The sequence below is a fragment of the Rhincodon typus genome, chromosome 18 (genome assembly GCF_021869965.1).
Source record: "Rhincodon typus isolate 14 chromosome 18, sRhiTyp1.1, whole genome shotgun sequence".
In the NCBI taxonomy this organism is placed as follows: Eukaryota; Metazoa; Chordata; class Chondrichthyes; order Orectolobiformes; family Rhincodontidae; genus Rhincodon; species Rhincodon typus.
The window spans coordinates 19,099,960-19,123,328 of NC_063349.1; the positions used below are offsets into that span (position 1 = coordinate 19,099,960).

The 23,369-nt window shown below is 42.6% G+C and overlaps 1 protein-coding gene across 7 annotated transcripts in view; it reads left to right on the forward strand.

The window, feature by feature from the left end:
• wnk1b (WNK lysine deficient protein kinase 1b) overlaps positions 1–23,369 on the forward strand; it is a 180,687-nt gene that overhangs the window by 25,423 nt on the left and 131,895 nt on the right. For all 7 annotated transcript variants that reach the window (XM_048608023.1, XM_048608019.1, XM_048608022.1 and 4 more), the window contains exon 2: positions 1,707–1,879. In XM_048608023.1, coding sequence (XP_048463980.1) covers positions 1,707–1,879 — 173 coding nt within the window. The remainder of the gene's footprint in view (positions 1–1,706; positions 1,880–23,369) is intronic.

The window sequence follows — 23,369 nt, forward strand, 5'->3', positions numbered from 1 at the left end:
TAGAAAAAAAAATTGGAAGTATAATCGATTTTATAATTTAGGAAACCTAACCAAATCAAATGGCACTAACGTAAGGAGTCTGATGGCCTCCTGGAATAAGTGTCCAGGTGACTGATGAAATAAAGTATCCAGGTAACTTCCTGCTCCCCGATGCATCACAATATCTGCAGCTTGGCCTTCAGCTTATTATCTTTTGAGTTGAAGCTCAAGCTGCAGACACTTAAATCAGAATGGTTGCTATAAATTTACAGTGGCAGCTTTGAGCTCCCTCATGCTGCAGCGGTGACACATGGCCTTTCCTACCATCTTTATTTTATTGATTTACATATATTTTTAATAATTTATAGTTCCCCTTTTCACTGACTTCCCTTAGTCAAAGCTCCTTTGCACATTCTCTGCACTCAGTGCGGACCTTATTAAATCCATTTTCCCTTTCAAAGTTTAATCCTCAAAAGTTTTGCCAAACACTATTTCCCTTTCATAAATCTTCCTTGACTCAGCTTAATCATATTGTGCTTTAAGTTTCCTGTTACTTAGACCTATTAATAGATTCTAGCATTTTGCCTCAGAGTGACTAGGTTTACTGGCCTTGGCTCTTTTTGTTTTTTCTTTTACTCACTTGTATATTTGATGGAACATTTCCTACCTTATAGTCCTTGGGAACTGTTTTGCAATGTACGGAGATTCAAAAGTCAAAACTAATGCATTGATGGTTTGTGAAGTGGCTGATTTTAGAACATGGGTCATCAGGGCCTTGGTCCTCCAGTGACAGAGCAGCTCCTTCGGGACCTTTCGCTGTACTTTATTTTCCGCTGTACGCATTGTTTACTTGGACAGCTCTTTTTAAACTTCTCACTTCTCGTTTCCCAAATCTGGATTTTTTTTCTTTTGTCTTCTACCTTGAAGACACAAAATGTATTTGTTTAATGTATTTGCTGCTTCCTTACACTTCATTAGAGGTAGAAAAGGTAAAATTATAACATGCTTCTGTTTACTTTCACTAATCTTTTTATGTCAGAACCTAGATAAAATTTAGCTCTCTTTTTGTCTTTTGTAAATTTTACTCTGATTTCTTTTACTTTTCCTTATTTCCATGACCTTTTAAGATGTATCTTGCTTTGACCTATTGACTCTGTTTAACTGCTCTTCTTGACCATGGTTGGACCTTTTTCATGCCTTAATTAATACATCAGTTAAGATGAGGATATGTCCTAGAGGTATTATCACTGGACTGTTAATCCAGAGACCCAAGTAATGTTCTGGGGACCTGAGTTGAATTCCTGCCATGTCAGATAGTGGACTTTGAATTCAGTGGGGGAAAACAAATCTGGAAGTAGGAGTCTTATGATGACCATGAATCTATTGTCAATTGTTGGAAAATCCCATCTGGTTTACTAATGTCCTATAGAGAAGAAACTAGCCTACAGGTAACTCCAGCAATGTGGTTGACTCTTAATTCAATTAGGGATGGGCATTAAAAGCTGGCCTAGCTAGCGATATGCTAACTCCGTGAATGAATTTTAAAAATAACTTGCAAATTATGTTTGGTTGTTTCAATGTTTGGCATTCGTTGCTTATCTATGTTGTTTCTTATTAATGTCTATTAATATTAAAAATTATCGATCTAGTTAAATTTGCCTGTAGATTAAGAAAAACAAATTTGCTTGTCAGCACAGCCTTAATTGTCACTCCGGTATCATTAACAGGATCGAAAGTTGTCCAAGTCAGAAAGGCAAAGGTTTAAAGAAGAAGCTGAAATGTTAAAGGGCTTGCAGCATCCAAACATAGTCAGATTTTATGACTCTTGGGAATCAACTTTAAAGGGAAAGAAATGCATAGTATTGGTGACAGAGCTGATGACATCGGGTACTCTGAAAACGTAAGTACAGTATATCTCTTTTTTTAATGTTTTGTACTTCTTGACTCCTCATTTCCAGTTCTTCTGTTTTTCTTCTTATACCTATGCATCATTTTGTTTTAGTTAAAACTGTTAAGTAAATTTGATTTAACAATTGGAGATGCTCCACACAGCTATTAAATCTGCATTCAGTCAGGGCCTGTGGTTTTAATGCTGACTTCGTACAGACATACTAAGGAAAAAGGGTGTTTGCCTGCTCCGTCATTCAATAAGATCATGACTGATCTGATTTTAACCTCAACTCTACATTCTTGCGCATCCTTAATCATCTTTCATCCCCATGATAATTAACAATTTACCGTCTTGTCTTAAAGTTTTAAGATTCAACATTCATTGCTCTTTTCAGACTCCAGAATTCCAGACTCTCATGCCTCAGATTCTTGCCCCTCTTATCATCTCTCTTAAATGGTTGACTCTTTACTTTTAAACTGTGACTGTTCTTCTGCATCCTCCCACAAGAGGAAATATACTTTCCACACCTGCCTGGTCATGACCCCTCAGGATCTTGTATGTTTCAATTTAGTCACCTCTGACTCTTCTAAATGCCATAGTTTAAGGCAATTCATTCATTCCAGATAGTAGTTTAGCAAAGTTTCTCAGAAGTGCTTCTAATGCATTAACATCCTTCTGTAAGAACAGTGACCGGCACGCTGCACAGTACTCCAGATGTGATCTCACCAATACCTTACATAACTGTACCATTACCCCTCTATTCTTGCATTCATCGCCCCTCAAAAAAAAACATTTAATTACTTGTGCCTACCTCCTAACCTTCCATGATTCATGCACTGGGACACCTGGATCTTTCTGCATCTCGGAGCTCTGCAACCTCTCATCTTTTAAATAACATGCTTTTTTTTAATTCTTTCTGCCAAAATTGTCAATTTCACACTTTGCCACATTACACTACATTTTGCCAGCTTTTTACCTGCTCACCTAATCTATCTGCAACCCTTTAATGATGACACTACGATAGGTAGGAAAGTGAATTGTGAAGAGGACTGTGAAATCTACCAAGTTAGCTACAGTACCTTTGATCCCTTCCTTCAAATCATTTATATATATTATAGTAAAGAGTTGAGGCTCCAGTATTGATCCCTGTGGCACATCACTTGTGACATCCTGCCCGTCCCAAAAGAATACATTTATTGGCTTACGAATAGGAAGCAATCTTCTATCCATGACAATATGTTGATCCCAACTTAGTTTCTATTTTCCTCAATAACCTTTGAGGTTCTTCATAAAATCCCTTCTGAAAATCTAAGTACAACACATCCACTGGTTCTCTTTTATCCAGAGCCTATGTTATTACTTCAAAGAACTCCACCATATTAGTAAAACCTGATTTAACTTTGACAAATCTGTTAGCTCTGTTTTGTTACCTTGAACTTATCCAAGTGCTCTGTTATAACGTCTTTAATAATAGCTTCAAATGTTTTCCCTATGACAATGTTAACTGGCCTATCATCTCCTGATTTCTGCTTCCATCCATTTTTGAATAAAGGAGGTTACATTTTGTTTTGCAATCTAAAGGACCTTCCTGAATCTAATGAGCTTTGGAAAAATAAAAGTAACACATTAATTATCTCATTAGTTACTTCTTTTAAGATCCTGGGATGAAATCCATCAGGACCTAGGGCATGGTCAGCTTGCAGTTCCAATAAATTACTTAATGCCACCTTCCTTGGTAATTGGTAACCAATCTAATGTACATTTGTATTTCTCTTTCAGTTTGTATCTAAAGTCTTTTTTTCCCTATGTAAATTCATGCAACTTCTCTAAGGTGGAAAATTACTTACTGAACATGAAACTTTATTTTAACTGTTTGACAAATGAATGCTGCCTTTTCAACTAAGCTGGGTGGCTTAAATTTGCCACATGAACATGATATATGGATTCCAAATATACAAGTCAAGTATGCACCTAAAATCATTTAGTCTTTTGCTCATCTTCTGTTAAGAAGTATTCACATAATGTAAAACCTAAGGAGCAGCTCCCAATTTCTTGCTATTCCATCAACATGGAATATATTATGGACCCACATTGGATATTGAGCAATTATTCCCAGGGTTGTTGGAGTGAAAAGGAACTTTTTGCCCTTTATAAATGCCAGTTCTTCTGTGTATTGAAATATTTATATAAAAAAATGTAATAGAAAAATGTAACAGAAAAATTGGATCTTCCCTCAGCAAAAATTGAAAAGTAACGCTGAAGAACTAAACTACATTTATTTCAATGAAAGGGGCCTTGCAGATAAGGCTGATGAAGTCAGGGAATGTTTGGGAACATGGGACTGGGACTTCACAGCTATTACAGAAACTTGGCTGAGAGATGGACAGGACTGGCAGTTCAGTGTTGCAGGTTTCAGATGCTGTAGGAAGCACAGGAAGAGAGGCAAAAGAGGAGGGAGAGTGGTGTTTTTGATTCGGGAAAAAATTGCTGCTGTAACGAGAGAAATTGTCCAGTGAAAATTTATGGTTTGAAATTAGCAATAAAACAGGAATGATAACCTTGATGGGATTGCACTGTAGCCCCCCCACCCAACCCCCTGCCTGCCAATAGTTAGAGGGAAATTGACAAACAAATACGTAGAGAGATCTCAGATATATGTATGAATCGTAAGGTTGTAATAGGTGATTTTTATTTCCCAAATATTGACTGGGACTACCACAGTGTTAAGGTTTGGATGGCGATAAGTTTGTTAAATGTATTCAAGAAAATTTTCTTTATCAATATGTAAATGTTCCTACTAAGGAAGGAGCAAAACTTGACCTTCTCTGGGACTTGATCTAGTATATCCCAGGACATTGTGGGAAGTTAGAGAAATATTTGTAACACCTATAACTACAGGTGAGGTGCCAGAGGACTGGAGACAAGCTAATGTTAGGCCTTTTAAAAAGGGATATCGGGAGAATCCTGGGAACTATAGACCTGAGTCTGATTTTGGTGGGTATTTTGTTGGTGATTCTGAAAGTTTGGATTTAGAACATAGAACATAGAACATTACAGCAGATGTTGCGCCGACCTGTGAAACCAATCTGAAGCCCATCTATTCCATTATCATCCATATGTTTATCCAATGACCATTTAAACGCCCTTAAAGTTGGCGAGTCTACTACTTTTGCAGGCAGGGCATTCCACGTCCTTACTACTCTGAGTAAAGAACCTACCTCTGACATCTGTCCTATATCTATCACCCCTCAATTTAAAGCTATGTCCCCTTGTGCTAGCCACCACCATCCGAGGAAAAAGGCTCCCACTGTCCACCCTATCTAATCCTTTGATCATCTTGTATGTCTCTATTAAGTCACCTCTTAACCTTCTTCTCTCTAATGAAAACAGCCTCAAGTCCCTCCGCCTTTCCTCATGAGACCTTCCCTCCATACCAGGCAACATGCTGGTAAATCTCCTCTGCACCCTTTCCAATGCTTCCACATCCTTCCTATAATGCAGTGACCAGAACTGTACGCAATACTCCAAGTGCGGCCGCACCAGAGTTTTGTGCAGCTGCAACATGACCTCATGGCTCCGAAACTCAATCCCTCTACCAATAAAACCTAACAAACCGTACGCCTTCTTAACAACCCTATCAACCGAGGTGGCAAGTTTCAGGAATCTATGCACATGGACACCGAGATCTCTCTGTTCATCCACACTACCAAGAATCTTACCATTAGCCCAGTACTCTGTATTCCTGTTACTCCTTCCAAAGTGAATCGCCTCACACTTTTCCGCATTAAACTTCATTTGCCACCTCTCAGCCCAGCTCTGCAGCTTATCTATGTCCCTCTGTAACCTGCAACATCCTTCCGCACTATCCACAACTCCACCGACTTTGGTGTCATCCGCAAATTTACTAACCCATCCTTCTACGCCCTCATCCAGGTCATTTGTAAAAATGACAAACAGCAGTGGCCCCACAACAGATCCTTGAGGTACACCACTAGTAACTGAACTCCAGGATGAACATTTCTGATCAACCACCACCCTCTGTCTTCTTACAGCTAGTCAATTTCTGATCCAAACCGCTAAATCACCCTCAATCCCATGCCTCCATATTTTCTGCAATAGCCTACCGTGGGGAACCTTATCAAACTGAAATCCATATACACCACATCAACCGCTTTACCCTCATCCACCTGTTTGGTCACCTTCTCAAAGAACTCAATAAGGTTTGTGAGGCACGACCTACCCTTCACAAAACCGTGTTGACTATCCCTAATCAAATTATTCCTTTCCAGATGATTATAAATCCTGTCTCTTATAATCCTTTCCAACACTTTACCCACAACCGAAGTAAGGCTCACTGGTCTATAATTACCAGGGTTGTCCCTACTCCCCTTCTTGAACAAGGGGACAACATTTGCTAGTCTCCAGTCTTCTGGCACTATTCCTGTAGACAATGACGACATAAAGATCAAAGCCAAAGGCTCTGCAATCTCCTCTCTAGCTTCCCAGAGAATCCTAGGATAAATCCCATCTGGCCCAGGGGACTTATTTATTTTCACGCCTTCCAGAATTGCTAACACCTCCTCCTTATGAACCTCAATCCCGTCTAGTCTAATAGCCTGTATCTCAGTATTCTCCTCGACAACATTGTCTTTTTCCTGTGTGAATACTGACGAAAAATATGCATTTAGCGCCTCTCCTATCTCTTCGGACTCCACGCACAACTTCCCACTACTGTCCTTGACCGGCCCTAATCTTACTCTAGTCATTCTTTTATTCCTGACATACCTATAGAAAGCTTTAGGGTTTTCCTTGATCCTACCTGCTAAAGACTTCTCATGTCCCCTCCTGGCTCTTCTTAGCTCTCTCTTTAGGTCCTTCTTGGCTAACTTGCAACTCTCAAGCACCCTAATTGAGCCTTCACGCCTCATCTCTACACAAGCCTCCTTCTTCCTCTTGACAAGAGATTCAACTTCTTTAGTAAACCACGGTTCCCTCGCTCGATCACTTCCTCCCTGCCTGACAGGTACATACTTCTCAAGGACACGCAGTAGCTGTTCCTTGAACAAGCTCCACATTTCAATTGTGCCCAGCCCCTGCAGTTTCCTTCTCCATCCTATGCATCCTAAATCTTGCCTAATCGCCTCATAATTGCCTTTCCCCCAGCTATAACTCTTGCCCTGCGGTATATACCTATCCCTTTCCATCGCTAAAGTAAACGTAACCGAATTGTGGTCACTATCACCAAAGTGCTCACCTACCTCCAAATCTAACACCTGGCCTGGTTCATTACCCAGTATCAAATCCAATGTGGCCTCGCCTCTTGTTGGCCTATCTACATACTGTGTCAGGAAACCCTCCTGCATACATTGGACAAAAACTGACCCATCTAAAGTACTCGAACTATAGCGTTTCCAGTCAATATTTGGAAAGTTAAAGTCCCCCATAACAACTACCCTATTATTTTCGCTCCTATCCAGAATCATCTTTGCAATCTTTTCCTCTACATCTCTGGAACTTTTCGGAGGCCGATAGAAAACTCCCAACAGGGTGACCTCTCCTTTCCTGTTTCTAACCTCAGCCCATACTACCTCAGTAGACGAGTCCTCATCAAACGTCTTTTCTGCCACCGTAATACTGTCCTTGACTAACAATGCCACACCTCCCCCTCTTTTACCACCTTCCCTGATCTTACTGAAACATCTAAACCCCGGAACCTGCAACAACCATTCCTGTCCCTGCTCTATCCATGTCTCCGAAATGGCCACAACATCGAAGTCCCAGGTACCAACCCATGCTGCAAGTTCACCCACCTTATTCCAGATGCTCCTGGCATTGAAGTAGACACACTTCAAACCACCTTCCTGCCTGCCGGTACACTCCTGCGACCTTGAAACCTTATTTATGACCTCACTACTCTCAACCTCCTGTATACTGGAGCTACAATTCAGGTTCCCATCCCCCTGCTGAATTAGTTTAAACCCTCCCGAAGAGCATTAGCAAATTTCCCCCCCAGGATATTGGTACCCCTCTGGTTCAGGTGTGGACCATCCCGTTTGTAGAGATCCCACCTACCCCAGAATGAGCCCCAATTATCCAGGTATCTGAATCCCTCCCTCCTGCACCATCCCTGTAGCCACGTGTTCAACTGCTCTCTCTCCCTATTCCTCGCCTTGCTAGCACGTGGCACGGGTAACAAACCAGAGATAACAACTCTGTTTGTTCTAGCTCTAAGCTTCCACCCTAGCTCCTTGAATTTCTGCCTTACGTCCCCATCCCTTTTCCTACCTATGTTGTTGGTGCCTATGTGGACCACGACTTGGGGCTGCTCCCCCTCCCCCTCCCCCTTAAGGATCCCGAAAACATGATCCGAGACATCATGGACCCCGGCACTTGGGAGGCAACACACCAACCGCGAGTCTCTCTCGTTCCCACAGAATCTCCTATCTGTCCCCCTAACTGTGGAGTCCCCAATGACTAATGCTCTCCTCCTCTCCCCCCTTCCCTTCCCTTCTGAGCAACAGGGACAGACTCTGTGCTAGGGACCTGTACCCCATGGCTTACTCCCGGTAAGTCCCCCCCCCCTACCAACAGTATCCAAAACGGTATACTTGCTTTTGAGGCGAACGGCCACAGGGGATCCCTGCACTGTCTGCCTGTTCCCTTTCTGTCCCCTGACTGTAACCCATCTACTTTTTTCCTGTACCTGAGGTCTGACTACCTCCCTGTAACTCCTTTTGAGAGGCAAGGAAGGATTAGGGACAGTTAGCATGGTTTTCTGCACTTGAAATCGTCTCTCAAACTTGACTGAGTTTATTGAGAAAGTAGCCAAGAAGATTGAGAGCAGTGAGGTAGACATTGTTTACTTGGACTTTAATAAAGCCTTTGACAAGGTTCTGCATGATAGACTAATTAGTAAAGTTAGATCATGGGGGATTCAGGGTGGCTTGCCAATTGGACACAAAATTGGCTTAATGGCAAGAGACAGAGTGATGGTACAGGGTTGTTTTTTCAGACTGGAGCGTGTGACCAGCAGTGTTCTGCAGGGATTGGTGCTGGGTCCACTTTTCTTTGTCATTTATATAAATGACAATATAGAAGGCATAATTAGTAAGTTTCCAGATGGCATCAAAATTGGTGGTATAGTGGACAGTGCAAAGAGATCTTGATCAGTTGGCTCAATGCACTGAAGATTTGCAGGGGGAGTTTATTTTGGATAAATGCGAGATATTGCATTTTGGTAAAGCAACCAAGGACAGGACTTATACAATTAAAATTAGGGCCTTGGGTAATGTTGTAGAACAGAGAGACATAGGGGTTCAGGTACATAATTAGTTATAGAGCTGTACAGCATGAAAACAGACCCTTTGGTCCAACTGTCTATGCTGACTAGATATCCTAAATAAGTCTAGTCCCACTTGCTAGCATTTGGCCCATATCCCTCTAAGCTCTTCCTATTCATATACCCATCCAGATGCTTTTTAAATGTTGTAGTTGTACCAGCTTCCATCAGTTCCTCTGCCAACTCATTCTATACACGCACCACCCTCTGTGGAAAAAGTTGCCCCTTAGGTCCTTTTCAATCTTTCCCCTCTCACCTTAAATCTATGCCCTCTAGTTTTGGACTCCCATATCCTGGGGAAGAGACCTTGCCTATTCACCCTATCCATTCCCCTCGTGATTTTATAAACCTGTAAGGTTATCCTCAGCTTCCAACGCTCCAGGGAAAGTAGCACTAACCTATTCAGCCTCTCCCTATAGCTGAAACCCTCCAACAGCGGCAACATTCTTGCAGATCTTTTCTGAACCCTTTTGAGTTTTGCGTCATTCTTCCTTTAGCAGGGAGACCAGAATTGAATGCTGTATTCCAAAAGTGGCCTAACTAATGTCGTGTACAGCAGCACCATGACCTCCCAAGTTCTGTACTCCAAGCAATGACCAATAAAGGCAAGCATACCAAACGCCACCTTCACTATTCAGCTTACCAGTGGCTCCACTTCCGAGGAACTATGAACCTGCACTCCCAAGATCTCTCTGCTCAGCAACACTCACCAGGACCTTACCATGAAGTGTATAAGACCTGCGCTGATTTGCCTTTCCAAAATGCAGCACCTCACATTTATCTAAATTAAACTCTATCTGCCACTCCCTGGCCGATTGGCCCATCTGATCAAGATTCCGTTGTACTCTGAGGAACCTTCTTCGCTATCCACTACACCTTGAATTTTGATGTCATCTGCAAACTTACAAACCATACCTCCTATGTTCACATCTAAATCATTAATATAAATGTGAAAAGCAGCGGACCCAGCACCGATCCTTGTGGCACACTGCTGGTCACAGGCCTCTAGTCTGAAAAGCAACCCTCCACCACCACCCTGTGTCCCTCCTACCTTTGAGCCAGTTCTGTATCCAAATGGCTAGTTCTCCCTGTGTTCCATGTGATCTAACCTTGCTAACCAGTCTACGATGAGGAACCTTGTCTAATGCCTTACTGAAGTCCATGTAGATCGTGTCCTCTGCTTTGCCCTAATCCTCTTCATTACTTCTTCAAAAAACTCAATCAAGTTAGTCAGACATGATTTCCCATGCACACAGCCATTGACTATCCTTTATCAGTCCTTGCCTTTACAAATACATGTGAATCCTGTCCCTCAGGATTCTCTCCAACAACTTACCCACCACTGACGTCAGGGTCACCGGTCTATAGTTCCCTGGCTTTTCCTTACCACCTTACTCAAATAGTGGCACCACGTTAGCCAACCTCCAGTCTTCTGGCACCTCACATGTGGCTATCAATGATACAAATATCGCAACAAGGGGCCCAGCAATCACTTCCCTACCTTCCCACAGAGTTCTAAGGTACATCTGATCAGATCCCTTATCCACCTTTGTGCATCTTAAGACGTCCACCACCACCACCTCAGTAACATGGACATTTTTCAAGATGTTGCTATTTATTTCCCCACTTCCTCTATCTTCCATATCCCTTCATTGTGTAAACTGATGCATAATACTCATTTTAGTATCTCCCCCATCTCCTGTGGTTCCACACATTGGTGACCTTGCTGATCTCCCTAATTACTCTTTTGTCCTTAATGCATTTATAGAATCCCCTTGGATTCTCCCTAATCCCCTGCCACTGTGCTGCGGTGGAAAATCCTAGGGAAAAGACAACTGTTGTTAACTCTATCTATACCCCTCATTATTTTATAAACTCTTGGAAGGCCACCTGTCAACCTCCTACGTTCCAGTGAAAAGTCCCAGCCTATTCAGCCTTTGTTTTATAACTCAAACCTTCCATACCCGACATCATTCTGGTAAACTTTTTCTCATTCCCTCCGGCTTAATAATATTCTTCCTATAACTGGGCGACCAGAACCGGACACAGTATTCCAGAAGAGGCCTCACCAATATCCTGTGTAAATACAACGTGACTTCCCAACTCCTATTTTCAAAGGATTCAGCAATGACGGCAAGCGTGCTAATTGCCTTTTTAACCACCCTGTCTATATGTGACACAAACTTCAAAGAATTATGTACCTGAACCCCTAGGTTCCTTCTACAACATTACCCAAGGCCCTACCATTAATTGTATAAGCCCTAACCTTGTTTGTTGTACCATAATGCAATACCTCATATTTATCCATATTGAACTCTATTTGCCATTTTTCAGCCCATTGACCCATTTGATCAAAATCCCTTTGTAATCTTAGAAAACCTTCACTGTCTACTATGCCACCAATTTTGGTGTTGTCTGCAAACTTACTAACCAGGCCTTCTATGTTTTCATCTAAATCATTTATGTAAATAACAAATAAGAGGACCCAGAACCGATCCTTGCAGAACACTACTGGTGATACGCATCCAGTCTAAAAAGTAACCGTCCATCACCACACTCTGTCACCTGCCATTAACCTAATTATGTATCCAATTGGCAAGCTCAACCTGAATCCCATGTGACTTTACGAATTAGTCTACCGTGTGGAACCTTGTCAAAGGCTTTACTGAAGTCCAAACAAACCGCGTCTGCTGCACTGTCCTCCATTTTTTTGGTAGCTTCCTCAAAAAGCTTAAAGTTTGAGACACTGTTTTCCTCGCACAAAATCATGCTGACTATCCTGAATCGCGTTTTTTTTTGTTTTTCCTCTCAATGTCCATTAATCCTATCTTTTATCATCACCTCTAACAATTTACCCACAACTGACGTCAGACTTGCAGGTCTATAGTTCGGTTTCTCCTTAACCTTTCTTAAACAAAGGTACATTTAACCACCCTCCAGTCATCAGGCACCTCGCTTGTAGTTGTAGATTGTGCAATTATTTCTGCAAGAGGTCTCTCAACTTTTTCCTTCCCACAATGTTCTGGGATACGTTAGTTAAGGTCCTGGGGATTTATCTACCTTCATATTCTCTAAGTCCTCCCAAACCACCTCTTGTGTAATGTGAGGTGGTTAAGGGTCTAGGCCCGAAACGTCAGCTTTCCTGCTCCTCTGCTGCTTGACCTGCTGTGTTCATCCAGCTCTACACCTTGTTATCTTGTGTAATGTGAGCAGTTTTTAAAACATCAGAATTTATTTCTGCGTTGTCTAGTCTCCATTTCTTTCTCCACTGTATAATCTGATGCATTGGTTATTTTGCATCACTCCATCTCCTGGGGTTCAGCACAAAGCAGACTTCCTTGATCTTTAAGGGGCCCTACCCCCTCTAGATATCCTTTTGCTCTTAATTTATTTGTAGACTGTCTTTGGATTATCCTTAACCTTATCTGCCAAAACTGTCTCATCCCATTTTTGCCTTCCTGATTTCTTTCTTATGAATGCCCCTACACTTTCAATTGATGAAGAGATTCAATTGAACCAAGTTGACTGTATCCAAAATAAGATTCTTTTTTATTCTTGACTAGAACCTCAATATCTTTATTCATCCATTCTTCCTTAATCTTAGCAGCCTTACCCTTCATTGTAACATGAACATAATGCCTCTGAACTCTCGTCATTGCACTATTGAAAGCTTCCCACTTGTCAGACACCCTTTATCTGCAAACAGTCAACTCCAGTCAACTTTTGAAAGTTCTTGTCTCATACCATTAAAATTTGCCTTACTCCAATTAAAAATTTTAAACTTTTATGGAAGGTTTATCCTTTTCCATAATCATTTTGAAACTAATATTATGATTGTTAGACCCAAAGTGTTCCCTCACTTTTACTTCACTCACCTGTTGTGCCTTACTCACAAAAGGTCTAGCTTTTTCTCCTCGTCTAGGTGGAGCATCCACATATTCAAAAAGAAAATTTTCTTGAACACATTTGACAAATTTTTCACTATCCAAGCTTTTAACAATATGGTAGCCCCAGTCAATGTTGGAAGATCAAAATCCTCCATTATTACAACCTCATTATGCTTGGATATATCTGCGATCTCCCTACATATTTGTTTCTCAATTTCCCTCTGACTATTGGGGGGCCCATAGTGCAATCCCATCAAGGTGATCTTTACTTTCTTTCTTCTAATTTCGACCCACATATTTTCACTGGATGATTTTTCAGAAATACATTACAGCAGTAATGTATTACTTAATCAAAAACGCTACTCCGCCTCCTTTCCTATCCTTCCGAAAGCATCCAAAACCCAGAACATTGAGCTACCAATCTTGTCAATCTCTCAACCAAGTTTCTGTAGTGGCTATGATGTCCCAATCTAATGTTCTTAAACATGCCCAGAGTTCATCAGCCTTACCTGTAAGATCCCTTGCATTGAAATAAATGCAAGTTAGAGTTATAGGGTCACAGCATGTTTTGATCCAACTTGTCCATACCGATCAAGTTTCCCAAACTAAACTAGTCCTACTTAGCTGCGTTTTGCCCATATCCTTCCAAATCATTTTCAGAATTACTACGTACTCTGACTCACTCTCTCGTCTGTCTTTTCTAATTGACGAGCTCTCCTCACATTCAGAAACTTGGCCATCAATCCTTCTGTTTACACTTCGACTTGGAATTCCTCCATGCCCCCCTCTCTATCAACATAAAGTCTCCCTTAATGGAATGAGCAAATCTCCCTGCTAAGATAGTGATCTCTTTCCAGTTCAGGTTAGACCCATCCTTTTGAACAGATCTTTTCTATCCCAAAAGACCTTGCAATTGTCCAAACATCTGAGTGCCTGGATAATACACCACCTCTTCAGCTGTTGATTTATCTTCTTTATCCTTTTGTTCTTTCCCCTGTTTGAGATTGGCATTGGGAGTAATCCAGAGATTGCTACTTGAAGGGTTGTTTAAAATCTTCTACTTAATTTCTTAAATTCACTCTGTATTGCTTTAACTTTTTCCCTAAAAATTTCATTCCCCCTGCTTTCTGTCTTTTTCTTGAGCAAGTTGATAAAATCATGCGTGGCATGGATAGCTTGAATAGCCAAAGCCTTTTCCCAGGGTAGGGGAGTCCAAAACTAGAGGGCATAAGCTTAAGGTGAGAGGGGACAAGCTTTAAAAAGTACCTAAGGGACAAGAGATAGCAGGAACTGCAGATGCTGGAGAATCTGAGACAACAAGGTGCAGAGCTGGATGAACACAGCAGGCCGAGCAGAAAGGCTGACGTTTCGGGCCTAGACCCTTCATGAGAAATGGGGGAGGGGAAGGGGGTTCTGAAATAAATAGGGAGAGAGGGGGAGGCGGATAGAAGATGGATAGAGAAGAAGATAGGTGGAGAGGAAACAGACAGGTCGAAGAGGCGGGGATGGAGCCAGTAAATGTGAGTGTAGGTGAGGAATAAGGGAGGGAATAGGTCAGTCCAGGGAGGACGGACAGGTCAAGGGGGCGGGATGAGGTTAGTAGGTCGGAGATGGGGGTGCGGCTTGAGGTGGGAGGAAGAACAAGTTAGGGAGGCGGGGACGAGCTGGACTGGTTTTGGGATGTGGTAGGGGGAGGGGAGATTTTGAAGCTTGTGAAATCCACATTGATACCATTGGGCTGCAGGGTTCCCAAGTGGAATATGAGTTGCTGTTCCTGCAACCTTTGGGTGGCATCGTTGTGGCATTGCAGGAGGCCCAGGATGGACATGTCATCTGAGGAATGGGAGGGGGAGTTGAAATGGTTCGCGACTGGGAGGTGCAGTTGTTTATTGCGAACCGAGTGTAGGTGTTCAGCAAAGCAGTCCCCGAGCCTCCGCTTGGTTTCCCCGATGTAGAGGAGGCCACAACGGGTACAGCGAATGCAGTATACCACATTAGCAGATGTGCAGGTGAACATCTGCTTGATGTGGAAAGTCTTCTTGGGACCTGGGATGGGGGTGAGGGAGGAGGTATGGGGGCAGGTGTAGCACTTCCTGCGTTTGCAGAGAAAAGTGCCGGGTGTGGTGGGGCTGGAGGGGAGTGTGGAACGGACAAGGGAGTCACGGAGAGAGTGGTCCCTCCGGAATGCAGATAAGGGTGGGGAGGGAAAAATGTCTTTGGTGGTGGGGTCGGATTGACGGAAGTGTCGGAGGATGATGCGTTGGGTCCGGAGGTTGGTGGGGTGGTACGTGAGGACGAGGGGGATTCTTTTTTGGTTGTTGTTGCGGGAAATGTGGGAGACGCGGTTGCGGTCCTTGAAAAACAAGGACATCTGAGATGTACGGGAGTGGAATGCCTCGTCCTGGGAGCAGATGCGGCGGAAGCGAAGGAATTGGGAATAGGGGATGGCATTTTTGCAGGAAGGTGGGTGGGAGGAGGTGTATTCTAGGTAGCTGTGGGAGTCGGTGGGCTTGAAATGGATATCGGTTTCTAGGTGGTTGCTAGAGATGGAGACAGAGAGGTCCAGGAAGGGGAGAGAGGTATGAGAGATGGTCCAGGTGAACTTAAGGTTGGGGTGGAAGGTGTTGGTGAAGTGGATGAACTGTTCGAGCTCTTTGTGGGAGCATGAGGCGGCGCTGATACAGTCATCAATGTAACGGAGGAAAAGGTGGAGTTTAAGGCCAGTGTAGGTACAGAAGAGGGATTGTTCCACGTAACCTACAAAGAGGCAGGCATAGCTTGGGCCCATGCGGGTACCCATGGCCACCCGCTTTGTCTGTAGGAAGTGGGAGGAATTGACAGAGAAGTTGTTGACGGTGAGGACGAGTTCGGCCAAGCGGATGAGGGTGTCACTGGAGGGGGACTGGTCGGGCCTTGCGGGACAGGAAGAAGCGGAGGGCCTTTAGGCCATCTGTATGGGGAATGCAGGTGTATAGGGACTGGACGTCCATGGTAAAGATGAGGTGTTGGGGACCGGGGAATTGGAAGTTCTGGAGGAGGTGGAGGGTGGTGTCACGGACGTAGGTAGGGAGTTCCTGGACCAAGGGGAAGAAAATAGAGTCCAGATAGTTGGAGATAAGGGACAACTTTTTTTATGCAGAGGATGGTGCTTGTATGGAATGAACTGCCAGAGGAAGTGATAGAGGCTGGTAAAATAACAGCATTTAAAAGGCATCTGGATGGGTAGATGAATAGGAAGGGTTTTGAGGGATATGGGCTAAATTCTGGCAAATGGGACGATATCATCAGCGTGGACGAGTTGGACTGAAGGGTCTGTTTCTGTGCTGTATGTCTCTGATTCTATGACACTAAGTGTTGTGCTTGCAGTTTTCCAATTTGCTGGATCTTTTCAAATCTAGGGAATTTTACATCATTACAACCAGTGCATCTCTGTAGTCTCTTTTAAGACCTTGGGATGTAGGCCATTAGATCAGAGGAATTTAGCATGCTCTTCTGAAGAAGGGTCTAGGCCCGAAACGTCAACCTTCCTGCTCCTCTGATGCTGCTTGGCCTGCTGTGTTCATCCAGCTCTACACCTTGTTATCTCAGATTCTCCAGCATCTGCAGTTCCTACTATCTCTGAAACATGCTTAAGTCCCATTGGTTTTCCTAATAATTGTATTCTAGTTGATCTTGATTATTTTAAGTTCCTCCTTCCTTTGTGCTGCTTGTCTTCCCACTTTTCCTGGTATGCTATTTGTTTTCTACTATGGAGAAAATGTTTCTAAAGTTTCTGCCATTTCCTTGTTTTCCATTATTAATTCCTCAGTCTCACTGTTAGGAATGAATGCTCACTTTTGCTGCTCGTAGTGTACTTGTAGAATCATGTGCTGACTTTTTTTTTTAGTTTTCTCTCATGCTGCAGTTTCTGCCTCTTTATTACTTTATTTTCATTCTTAGTTATTTTTTTAAATGATCCCAATCATTTTACATCCCAATAATCTTAAGAGAATTGTACACCTTTTCCTTAGGTTTGAAACCATTTCTAACTACCTCAGTTAGCCACAGGTGGTGTAGCCTTCTCATAAGTTCTTTCTTCCTCAATGGAATATATGTTATCAGAATTGCAAAATAGCTACTTAAAATGTCTGTCACTACTTCATCTCTGATTTGCCTTTTAACCTGTTTTCCCCGCCCACTTCAGCCAATTGTGTCATTATCTAATTGTAATGCCCTTTATCGAAGGTTGAGGTTGAGAAAAGTGAGGTTGAATGTAAAATTTATGTTGTAAAAACAAAGCTATGTTATGATTGGTCTTACTTGTAGGACGCTTTACTGTGAGGTCATTAACTAATGCTGTATCATTATTCAGCCTAAAATAGGTGTTACCTGGTTGCTTCCAGAATCAATAGTTCACAAATCACAAGTGTTACAGTGTAGAAGGAAGCCATTTGGCCTATCATGTCTGCATTGGCTCATTCTTTGAGCATCATTACCTTGTGCCAATCTCCTTCTCCTCCCCATATTCTTGCATGTTATTTTTATCCAAAAAAAGTCATCCACTCAATTGAAACTGTCCACACTACACTTTGAAGCAATGCATTCATACCCTAACTACTCGGAGTCACTTCATCCTTGTTTCTTTTGCAAATCACTTTGTCAGTGCTCTGTTGTTCTTGTTCATTTTACAATTGGGAACAATTTATCTCTATCTACTTTGCTCATTTTTGAAAAACTACTTTAGATTTCCTCTTGGTCATCTTCTCTCCAGGAGAGCAGTTCCAATATCTTCAATCTGCCCTCATCCCTGGAATCATTCTTGTAATCGTCTTATGCACTTTGTCCAATGTGTTAACATCTTTCCTATAACGCGCTGCCCTCAGCTGTACACAATGCTCCAGCCGAGATCTAACAACTATCTTGTGTAAGTTCAACATCACCTCCTTGCTCTTGTACTCTATACTCCCTTGAATAAAACAGAGTACTGTATACTTTAGTTACTGTTCTCTACGTATTCTTCTACTTAAAATGATCTGTGCACATATACCGCCAGGTCCCTCTCATCCTGCACCCTCCTTAAAATTTAAAACTCCGATCTTGTATTGCCTTTGAATATTTTTCCTATCCTAATGCAACACCTAAGACATCTCTACATTGAAACTCAACTGTCAGTTATCTGCCCACTCTACCAACCTGTTTGTATCCTTCTAAGACACTGCCCTGAATGAACTCATCCTGTAAGCTCCCTTTGCCAATTGTCACACCTCACTGTGATAGTGAGCTCGAAATCAAAGTTCTGTCATTCCTGGTGTCATCATAAAAATGAAAGTTTATCCAAGTGTACACAATTTCCCTAATTTACCTGTGTTTATAGATCCAGGTTCCTATTCCTGCTAACAATTTAGTAGAAATAAATCGTGCTCCAGGTACTTTTGCTTGAGGAGGCTCATGATGACTGGTTCATTAAATCTCAAGTCTCTGACTTGTTGGTTTAAAAACAACAGCTTGTAGCAACTGGTTAGAGAACATAAACTGGTTGCATTTTAGATGTTTTTTACTGCAGAGAAATAAAGATATAACTTACCCTTTCTGGAAGTCTAACCAAACATTCAATACCCATATCTACGCAGCTACCTGGAAACCAATCATATAGTTGTTGGCAGGCAGAAGGCCTTTGTCATTGGCCAGTGAATTTGTAACCAGCTCTCAATCAGCTACTTGTTGCCACCCAAATATTGTTTTGTACACCCTTTCTGGTGACAGTTTATCTGCAACTAATCTTTCTCCACTGGTGAGCAAACAACAGTTTAAGCAGCATTTAAATAAGTGTTGGAGCTTGTTTTTCAGAAATACAGCAACCGCTCCTGTAATTCTTGGCTTCTAAAAAAAAAATTCTCATTTCAGTCCATGATCAAATATACAGAGAAATGAGGACTAGGGTCTTGTACAATTTGATTTATGCAATCTGTCATGGACCAGACCAGACCTCCTCAATATATTTTAAGAAGGTAGCCTATACCCTAACTTTTTCTTATCGTAAGAGTAGATATGAAGTGTGAAGTGCTGGTGGAGAAAAGATGTTGATAGTTCAGATGAAGTGATTTGGAATGTGAGGATGGCAGAACAATGGTGTGTCTAACTGCTAGACTTGAAAGAACAGACAGTCCCACTGCGGTGGGGGGAGGGGAGAGAGGACATGGTGACAGAGAACGTAACTAGTAAAGCTAAAAGAAAGGGAAGAAATGGGAGTTGGTTCACACTTTGAAGATGTTGAACTCAATATTTTGGATTTAATATAGGAAGCTACAGGAAGGATAAAAACCAAAAGAACTGCGAATGCTGTAAATCAGGAACAAAAACAAAGTTACTAGCCAACATGTCTGTCTCTGGCTTGCTGCAGTGTTCTAGTGAAGTCCAACGCAAGCTGGAGGAACAATACCTCATTTTCCGCTTGGGGACCCTACAGCCCTCTGGTCTCAATATTAAGTTCAATAATTTTACGGCCTAAACTGTCCCATGTCCCAGCCCCCCAACCCACCCACCAGGCATTGGTACCACATAGCCTGCCGTTACACACCCTGTTGTTGGTCACTAACAGTCCCCATTAACAACTATTCACCCTCCCAGCCTGATCGTTAGCAACTCCTTTGTCTGTCCAACTGTCTTTCTCCCTCTTTGGGCTCTATTCTATCGTTTACTCCCTCCCCCACCCACTTCCCTATTTTCTGCATATAAACTAATGTTTTCCCAGCCACCATCAGTTCTGAGGAAGGGTCACCAGACCCAAAACATTAACTGTGTTTTCTCTTTCACAGATGCTGTCAGACCTGTTATAGCTGTAGGAAGGATGTTGTGAAACTCCTAAGGGTTCAGAAGATTTACAAGGATGTTGCCAGGGTTGGAGCGTTTGAGCAACAGGGAGAGGCTGAATAAGCTGGAGCTATTTCCCTTTAGTGTCAGAGGCTGAGGAGTGGCCTTCAGTAGAGCTTTATAAAATCATGAGGGACATGGATAGGGTATATAGACAAGTCTTTCCCCCAGAGTGGGGGAGTCCAAAACTAGAGGGCATTGGTTTAAGAGGAAAGATTTAAAAGGGACCTAAGGGGCATCTTTTTCATGTAGAAGGTGTATGGATTAAGCTGCCAGAGGAAGTGGTGGAGGCTGGTACATTACAAAATTTTAAGTGTACATCACTGTGACTCTAGGACAATGACTGTACATTCTCCCATTTCTTCCCCTTGTTTTAGCTTTATTTGTTACATTCTTTGTCAGTATGTCCTCTCTCCCCTCTCTCCACCCTAGTGGGACTGTCTGTTCTTTCAAGTCTGGCAGTTAGACACACCATTGTTTTGCCATTCTCAAATTCTGATCATTTAAATCTGAATTATCAACAATTTTTCTCTACCAGCACTTAACCTTTTTTCTCTCGCCCCTCTCGCCCACACACACAGCATAAATGCTGCTATCTCCACACTTCAGCTGTGATGAAAGTCATTTATACTTGACATGTTAGCTTGCTCTCTCTCCATGGATGCTGTCTGACCCACTGTGAAATCCAGTATTTGTTGTTTTCAGTACACCTTCCAGCATCTGTACGAATTTGCTCCTAGATGTGAAGTGCTGTGTTCCAGATGTAGTGCAACTGGTCAAACTATTTGACATTAAGCAAAACACAATTTATTAAAATGCCATAGTTAAAAGACAAACAAGAGAGGGAGGAATTTAGAATAACTTAACTATTGGTAAACTTAACCGAATAATAGTTACAGTACCTATTACTAGTTAGCTGTTCCAATATATTAACATCCCATAAATACACCTCTTGGCAAAAAAGCAAATTCAGACACAGATTCTCACGTGTGTTTCTCCAATCTAGGAGGGGGGAAAAGAATCAAAATACAGACAAAGTAGCAGCTGGGAGACATGAACTGAGAAACTTCCAACTTTTGAGACCTCAAAGGCTTCCGCTTAAAACTAAACCTAAAAATTTAAAAAAATCTACAAACCCTGGTCTGTGAGAGTTGGCCGTACCCAGGCTGCTTCCATTATTCCAACTTAAAAACCCAAGGAGTCAGGTTGCTTACTTTCTTAAAGACAGTTCTGAACCTTTGCCTTACAATCTCTCTCCAAAAAAACCAGGACAAATTAACGTCTTAAAGTGACAGCATGATCAAAATTTATATTAGCATTAAAACAGCACACTTTCATTGCAGTATGTTTCTTACAAGTTTGCATTATTTCTTCTTACTTACACCGTTCATAGGTGTAGCTGCTGTTGGGAGCTCATAAACCTTGCTACTAATAACTTTGTTTTTTTAAATCTTCACCCAGACCAATTTGACATTTTGATGTTAATAGCCAAGATACTTTGTCAGTATTGTGCTGATCATATTTTTTATCACCAGAGGTACTCCACCTCCCTTTTCCTCTTCTCCTAACCTTCCAAAATGTCATGCTTGAATGCTTAGATCTCAGCTGTGGTCACTTTACAGCCTATATCTGTAATGATTGGTACTGTAAATTTAATTGGTCATTTATTTGAATTTGTCCTATTAATTCATCTGTCTTGCTATGTATGTTGCCTGTATTCAATAAAAAGCCTTTAATTCTCTTTTGAAACCATCTTTTCATATTCTGGTGCATTTGCATGCTGATCTGTTGCTTCTTGCCACACTTTAGTGATAAATGTACAATAGCAGTATCAAGGCTTTGAGTTGCATAACTGCAAATCCATTGCACATAGCTGTGATTGTTTTTCTAGAGTGAAATGCATCAAATGAAGGTCAATTTTTAAACCCAAATTAGTGATTCCTGCTGTAGGTGAATAAGACTTTACAGGTAAGTTTCAAAATAAAATATAAACTCTAATTTGGATTTTGCTTGTGGCTTATTGAATGTAGGTGGAGGTTATAGACCAATGCTGTGAAAGCTTTAAAAATCCCTTAAAGGTGCCCACATCCATTGATGCACAAACGTCAATGACTTCATTAAAAACATGAATACTGCTTATTAGCCATGTTGTCTGTTAATTGAATTGACAATGTGGAGCTGGAGGAACATAGCAGGTCAGGCAGCATCAGGAGTAAAAGAGTCGACGTTTTGGGCCTGGACTCTGTATCAGGACTGGGGAGGGGGAAGGAGGGTGGGGCTGGGGGAAGGTAGGTGGGATGGCGATAAGTGGATGCAAGTAGGGGTAGTGGGGATTGGTCAGTGGGAGGGGTGGGGTGGATAGGTGGAGAAGGAGATGGACAGGTATTGTCAGGTCAAGGAGGTGGGGATGAAGGGGAGGGTTGGACATGGGATGAGGCCAGGAGTGGGGAGATTTTGAAACTGGTGAATTCTATGTTTTAGGCCGTTGGACTGTAGGCCCCCGAGGTGGAACATGAGGTGGTGTTCCTCCAGTTTGCATGTGGCGCCATTGTGGCACTGGAGGAGACCCAAGATGAAAATGCCCTCAACTGCATCTCTTGCATTTCCTGTATTTCTGCCCTCAACCCGCTCCCCCCAAACAAAAATAAAGACAGAGACCCCCAGTCCTTACTTACCACCCCACCAACCTCTGTGCCCAGCGCATCATCATCTGCCACTTCTGTCGCCTACAATCTGGCCCCACCACCAAAGAGATATTTCCCTCCCCACTCCTATCTGCCTTTCGTAAGGACTGCTCGCTTCGCGACTCCCTCATCTTCTCCACTCTCCCTACCAACCCCACCACACCCAGCACCTTTCCCTGCAATTGCAGGAGGTGCTACACATGCCCCCACCCTTCCCCTCTCAACTCCATCTGAGGACTGAGACAAACTTGCCATACACAACTGTACATCCTCCAACCTGGTCTACTGTATCTGTTACTCCTGATATGGCCTCCCCTACATCAGTGAGACCAAACATAAACTGGGTGACAGATTTGAGGAGCACCTACGCTCCGTGTGCTATAATCAACAACACCTTCTGGCCTAACCATTTTAACTCCCCCTTCCACTCCCTTGGTGACATGTCCATCCTGGGCGGCCTCTAGTGCCATCATGCCGCCACATGCAAGTGGGGAAGCAACACCTCATATTCCACCTTGGCAGGCTACAGCCTGATGGCCTAAATGTAGAATTCACCAGTTTCAAAACCTTCCCACCCCCAGCCTCATTCCATGTCCAACCCTCCCTCTCATGCCTGCCTCCTTGACCTGACACTACCTGTCCATCCTCATTTCCACCTATCTGCCCCACCCTTCCTGCTGACCAATCCCCACTACCCCTACCTGAATCCACCTACCTTCCCCCAGCCCCATCCTCCTCCT